This window comes from Fukomys damarensis, unplaced genomic scaffold (genome assembly GCF_012274545.1).
Source record: "Fukomys damarensis isolate Sample0158 unplaced genomic scaffold, DMR_v1.0_HiC HiC_scaffold_23, whole genome shotgun sequence".
NCBI classification, from domain to species: domain Eukaryota; kingdom Metazoa; phylum Chordata; class Mammalia; order Rodentia; family Bathyergidae; genus Fukomys; species Fukomys damarensis.
This window is the reverse complement of record NW_022900935.1, coordinates 58,903,869-58,910,696: the sequence shown is the minus strand read 5'-3', so window position 1 is coordinate 58,910,696 and position 6,828 is coordinate 58,903,869. Positions and strand designations below refer to the sequence as shown.

At 49.9% G+C, this 6,828-nt stretch overlaps 1 protein-coding gene across 1 annotated transcript in view; it reads left to right on the top strand.

Moving 5' to 3' along the window:
- Window positions 1-6,561: 6,561 nt before the first annotated feature.
- Window positions 6,562-6,828, top strand: part of Hid1 (HID1 domain containing) — a 20,307-nt gene continuing 20,040 nt past the window's right edge. The window contains exon 1 of the mRNA XM_010630754.2: window positions 6,562-6,752. Coding sequence (XP_010629056.1) covers window positions 6,687-6,752 — 66 coding nt within the window. The 5' untranslated portion in view covers window positions 6,562-6,686. The remainder of the gene's footprint in view (window positions 6,753-6,828) is intronic.

The window sequence follows — 6,828 nt, the reverse complement described above, 5'->3', positions numbered from 1 at the left end:
CACGAGGCGACAGCCAGCTGCACAGTCGCCACTGCCCACCCCCAGCCTCGATCCTCCACCTCCGCACCCAGCCCAGCTCAGCTGGCCGGAAATGACGGGCAGCGCTGACGTAAGCAGGTCCCAGCCACTCCCAGCCACTAGAGCCGCGCTGGGGGAGGGGAGGGCGCCCAGCCCGCACCTCTGGGGTCTCCGGGTGTCAACGGATCCCGCTTGCGGCGCATCCTGGGTTGAGGTCGAAGGACCTGGTGCCACCCGGAATCCTTCCTCAGGCCCCCCACACTCCACCGCCTCCCTACTGTCCTCAGACGCGGGTGTTCCGGGGCTGGGTGCATCCCACGCTGAATAATGTCTCCCCGTCTGTCCCTTCCACCAAGTCTGAGATCAGCGCCTGTCGGGTAAAACGTCAGTGTATCTGAATGGAAGCGGTCATCTGGCCTCCCTTCCCCTTCCCCCAGACACGGCCTGAGTTTGTCTCAGATGACTCTCCGTCCCCAAAGCGGGGAACTACTGCAGATTCTCACAGTCCTTGTGGGCAGGAAGTGCTTCCCTAAATCTACCTTGAATCGCTGCGGCTTGAACCTTCTAGGCCTGTTGTCAGTGGAGCGGCCTTTAGATGACAACTTCCATCCTTACTCCTGTAGCGCCTCCTCAGGGGTGATTGGGGGCCTCCAGAAGTTAACCTTGCAAGCCAGGTGCTTGGAATGGTGGCTGGGCCATGCGAACACTATGAGAACCTTTCAGCGTTTGCTATTAGGTGTAACATCATATAGATAGGTGGTTTCTGTAGTTTGCAACCAGGGACTGCAAATGACACCCAAGTTTTTTGTTTTTTTTTTTGAGACAGGGTCTCACTTTGTAGTTGGGACTGCCCTAGAACTCACTGTGTAGTCCAGGCTGGTCTGGATCTCAGAGTGATCCTCCTGCCTCAGCCTTCTGACTGCTGGGATTAGAGGCGTGCGCCACCAGGCCTGGCTGACACCCAAGTTTTACTGGTCACTTGGGGCCCCTTCCCTTGTGACTAATTTGACCAAGAGTATGGTGGAACTTCGCACATGCCTCCCCCAACAAGGCCATGTGGGTTCCTCCTTGTTCTCTGGGAACACCCCTTTTTTTATGTGCGTACTTTCAGCCCAGCATCTTTGCTGCAGAGGCTCAAGCTGCATGGTGTTTTATCTTCAGACCCAGCCGAGTCCAGCTTTTTTTTGAGGCAGAGTCTCGCTATATAGTTCAGGCTGGCCTTGAACTCACTATGTAGCCCGGGTTGGGCTGGAACTTGCAGTAATCCTCCTGCCTGAGCCTCCTGAGTGCTGGGATCACAGGCATGTGCCACCATGCCCAGCTCCAGATTTTGTTTTTTCCCAGCACAAGTGCCAGATATGTGAGTGGAGAGTCCTCTAGATGTCCGGCCCTGGCTGTTTCCAGTTATCCCCTGTCCCAGCCATGCTAGTCTTCCAGCTGAGACCCCCCAAACACTGGGGAGCAGAGACCAGCCACGTCAGCTGGGTTCTGTTGGAAATACAGACACATGGGTTTACGAACATCTTAAAAACATATCCACATACGTAACGTTTGGCACTTAGGACACATCACATTGACCACGAAGTTCCAGGATTCTGCCCACCTTCTTCCTCTGTTCTCTGTGATCATCCTGGCTCAGTCCTCATCAATGCTCCTGTCCCAGCTGCTGTCTCTGCATGCAGGTCACTTTGTCTCTCCTGCTGCAGCCAAGATGATTCGCTAACACCCAATGCCACCCGATGATATCATTCTTCTGCTTCAAAGGCTTTTTATTGCTCAGAGAATAAGAGTAAAGCTCCTTATCATGTTGGACGTAGCCCTTAATGGCCTACGCCTGGCCCATGTCTCAGACTTTATCTCTTGTCACTCTACACCTTACCTCAAGCAGGTGTTTCTGTTCCCCGGATGTGCCAGCCTCTCTACACCTCTGAGCCTTCCCTCTGCTTGCTTTCTCAAATAACTGGAGGCTGGAAATTTCCCTTGGCCCATGAAGATCTCTTTCCCTCTCCTGCACTGTGCTCCATGCCCTGTAGGCTGAGATTTTATGGGCAGCATCAGTGGTCTCCCTTGTTCTTGTGCTTTCCGTGGGTCTCCCTGATGGGCAGGGAATTGGAGGCAGGAGAGGAGTGAAGGTGGGGGCCTATTCCCCACCTCCTCCCTTCCCGACCTGGGAGTGCACAGCTCCTGCTGGACCTCTCCTACGGCAGGTGCTCCTTCTCTGAGCTCTGACAGCCACTCCTTCCCATTGCTCTAGCACACGATGGCCAAGACTGCTAGCCCCAGGGTGCTTCATAGCGAATGGTCCCTTGAATAACTCTCCTGTTACTCTGTCTGTGTTCCATCCCTTGCCTGTCGAGGCCCTGACTGATATCTACTCAGTTATCCTCCAGATGTGAGCCCAGCCTCCCCAGATCGTCTTTCTTTACTGTTTCTACCAGGGATGTGGAAAGATGTCCACTCTCAACCCCATAACCGTCTAGGACCTGTATTGCTGTCCAGTGTCTCTCCCTTGGCAGTAGGAACTTGCCTTTTTAGCTTCGATCCAAGCATCTTTAGCCATACCTAGCACTAGCACTTAGCTGGTACTGAGGAAATGTATGTTGGATAACTGATGACTAAACTTGAAAAGGGATGCAGGAAGGCCCATGGGAACCACAGGCCAGAGAGTCTTCCTCCCATGCTGGTCAGGAAGGGAAGATGTAGCAAGGTTTCTGATGGGGGAAATCATAGCTAAGAATCTGCTAGGGAATCATCAAATTGAGAAGGCATAACTAACTTCCTCCTCCTCCTCTTCCTCTTCTTCTCCTCCCTCTTCCTCCTCCTCATCTTCATCCTCTTCCCCTTCCTCCTTTTCCTTCTCCTCTTCTTCTACCTTTTTCCCTCTTCTCCTCCTTCCTTATTCTCCCTTTTCTTGTTTTTTGAGATAAAGTCTCCCTATGTAATTCAGGCTGGCCTTGAACTCACTATGTAGCTCAGGATGGCCTCAAACTTCTAGTGACCCTCCTGCCTCAGCCTCTCAAGTGCTGGGATTACAGGTGTGTGTTACCACATCTGGTCATAACTAACTTCTTTAAACATTCAATAGGTCTGTTTTACTTCCTGCCAAAAATTTTCTATGTATGCAACCAGACTTTTAAAAAATTTACTATAAAAAGTTTTTACCAACATACACAAACATAAAGAGAATAGTGGAATGAATTATTATTATTATTATTTTTGAGATAAAGTCTCACTATACTGTATATGTGCATACACATATACACTATGTGTGTAGCCCAGGCTGACCTCAAATTTAAAATCCTCTTGCCTCAGCCTCCCAAGTGCTGGGATTAGACATGTGACACCATACCTACTGGCATAAATTACTTTCTTTGCTGCAATTTTTGTTTGTTTGTTTTGGTCCTACAAATTAAACTCAGGACCTTGTGCATGCTAAGCATGGTGCTCAACCACTGAGTTACATTCTCAGCCTTGTTGCATTGTTTTAAAGCAAATCCTAGTAACAAGACCATTTCACTGCTACCCCTTTTACTGTGCTTCACTAGAAAACAGTATTTAAAAAACACGATTGCTGGTGGAATTAAGGAGGATGTGAAGTTTAACCTAGAGAACCCAAACAAATGATGGGAATAAATGGGTATTTTCCTACGTATATATGTTAGAGGTCCAATTCCTCGGGACAGTGTTCATATGTTTTCCATGCCTGTGAGGGCCGTGTGAGATTCCTGAGGATGGAATCTCGGCAGAGGAGGAGGAGACCTCTGCAGTTTAGGTGCGGCTGGGCCTGTGGAAATCCACACAGGAAAGCTGGCATGAGGAATGAGGTCCCGGGGAACAGTGAAACTTGGGTGTCACTTGGAGTCCCTGGCTGCAAACCCCAGAAATGGCCCTGGGTGGTGGGCAGAGCTCACAATCACAACTGGAGTGGCCAGTTGGTGCCCACTTTTGACCCTTTTTGTCTTCTTTTCTAAAACCAGGTTTGTTGAGGTGCAACTTACATACAGTAACACTCACCGTTTGGGGCCATGTAGTTTTATGAATTTTGATAAGTACAATGTCTTCATCACCCCAAAAGTCTGCTCATTTCCATTCTTATTTTCCTTACCTCACTCCTAGCACGTGGCAAGGGCTGATCTCTTTCCCATCCCTAGGGTTTTTCCTTTTCCAGAATGTCATATCACTTAATGATAATTTAGCACGTTGCTTTTCTGTGCCTGGCTTCTTGAACTTAGCGCCGTGCTTTTGAGCTCCACCCACATCGTTGTTATCAGTGAACCACGATTTGCTTCTTTGTTCCTCAGTTGACGGCCATTTTGTTGTTTCCAGTTTTTGGCGGTGAGAAATGAAAGAGCTGCAACCACTTTTTTTTTTTTTTTTTTTTGTACCAGGGATCAAATTGGGTCCTTGCGCTTGCAGAGCAGCCAATGGAACCACTGAGCCAAATCCCCCACCCTCTGTTTTGTTTTTTTGAAACAGGGTCTCACTGTGTAGCTAAGGTTGGCCTCAAACTCATGATCTGAGCCTCCTGTCTTGCCTCCCAAGTCTGGGACTACAGGTTTGGGCCACCACACTTGTGGCCCACCACACAGGTTTTTAAGTGAATCTGTGTCTTCATTTGTCCTGGGTAAATACCTAAGTGGGATTATGGAATCATATGGTAACTGTGGATTTAACTTTTGAAGAAACTGCCAGACTCTTTTCCAAAGTAGTATTCCAGCTGGGCAGGGTGGCGGCGCACGCCTGTAATTTCAGCACTCGGGAGGCTGAGGCAGGAGAATCACTGTGAGTTCGAGACCAGCCTGGGCTACATAGTGAATTCCAGGTCAGTCTCAACTACATAGTGAGACCCTGTCTCAAAAAAACCAAAAAACCAAAAAACAAAATAGTATTCCATTTTGCATTCCCACCAGCAGTGTATGAGAGAGCTTCAGTTCCTTTTTATCCTCCTCTCATTTGCTGTTTTCAGCTTTTTGTCATTCTAACGGCAATGCCACGTTATTTTATTGTGGTTTCCATTTGCCTTTCTCTAATGATTAAGATTTAGAGGAGTGGCTTTTGATTTTGTTTGTTTTTATTTGTGGTACTGAGGCTCAGGCATGCTAGGCCACTGAACTATATCCCCAGCCTCAAGGGTCACAGTTCTTAATGCCATTCTGGCTTGAAAGGGGTTTGAGAGGTTTGTATAATGGCCTAGTTTTTTGTTTTTTTTTTTTGTACCGGGGATCGAACTCAGGACCTTGCACTTGTGAGGCAGGTGGCAGATCCACTGAGGTAAATCCCCGGCCCTGGGCTAGATTTTTTATTTTTTTATTTCTTCTCACTGAGTTTATTGGTACATTTTAGGTATACAGTACAGTTACATTCATCATTGGGATCTTGTACCTTTACATGACAGGTCTTGGTGCTCATTTTTTCACCTTACCCCTGCCCTGGGCTAGATTTTTTTAAAGTGTCAAATAAAAGAACTATTTGTTCATTATTTCACAGTGATAAGAAAGTGATGGAACTTACCAAGAAGGAAGGAGGGAGCTATCCTACAATTGCAGCATTGGTCTGCTTGTTGGTGAAACGGTGATGTCCCTGTCTTCCCCCACGGCACCTGCCCCACCCTCTACCTTTATGGTGCATTCCTCAGTTTTCTCCCACGGGATTCCTGGTCTAGCTAAATGTCACCTCCTTTTGAAGCATACAGGATCTCCAGACCAGGCACAGCGTGCAAGATGATGTTGTGGCCAGGCATGGTGGTGCACACCTATAATCCCAGCACTCAAGAGGCTGAGGCAGGAGGATTGCCAGGAGTTTGAGACCAGCCTGAACTACACATTGAGACCCTGTCTCAAAGAAAAAAAAAGATTCTGTGGCCTCTTTTGGAGCAGAACTTGTTTTGCTCTTCTGGACTTGTTTCTGAGCAGTGTGGCTTTGGGCAAATACACAAACTGCTCTCAGCCTCATTTTCGCCAAGTGTAAAATGGGTGTGATAATACCTACCTTGGAGGTAGATATTTGTTGCCAGAGAGAACATCATCATCATCACCTTATTATATTGTCCCTGTCATAGTTCTGCTCAGCTGTACCACGGGTATTTCCTGGTTTCTCCTCCAGTCACTGTCGAATAAGGGCAGGTTGTGTGGCTTGTGATCTCTGTGACACAATATTGGTACATTCTAGTCCTTCAACACACATGCTGAAACGGGAATCAAAGGATTCTCAGGGAAGCCAGGTCGCCAGGACCGGTGAGGAAAAGGGGAACCAGAAGAACAAATGCTCAGGGAAAAATAAAATAGACTGGGGAAGGCATTGATTAGGAGGAAACCCAGGTGGAGGAGGCTGGCTGAGAAGGGGGATGAAGGCGAGGTGCTGGGAGGGCTTCGGGTCCTGGGGACCGGGTGGCAGTCGGGGGTGGAGCGGGGAGCACCCTGGCACCCAGAGGAAGGGCGCGGAGGCCCGGGGAGAGAGATGGGTGGCCGGGCGGACTCAGAGCGTGGCCAGCTGCCAGAGCGGCAGGTGCGGAGGGCGGGGCATCGTGGGCGGAGCCAAGGGAGGGCGGGGCGGACGCCGGGCTGCGGGCGGGGCACACAGCGGTGCTCGGGCTAGAGCAGCGGGGGCCGCGGAGCTGGAGTCCGGGCCAAAGTCGGAGCTGGGGCCGGGTCGCAGCGGGCTCCAGCGATATGGGGTCCGCAGACTCCAAGCTGAACTTCCGGAAGGCGGTGATCCAGCTGACTACCAAGACGCAGGTGCGCCCCGGGCCCCAGCCTCCCCATCCACCTGCCGGGCTGGGGGCTGCGGACTTGGGCCAGACGGGGGCTGAGA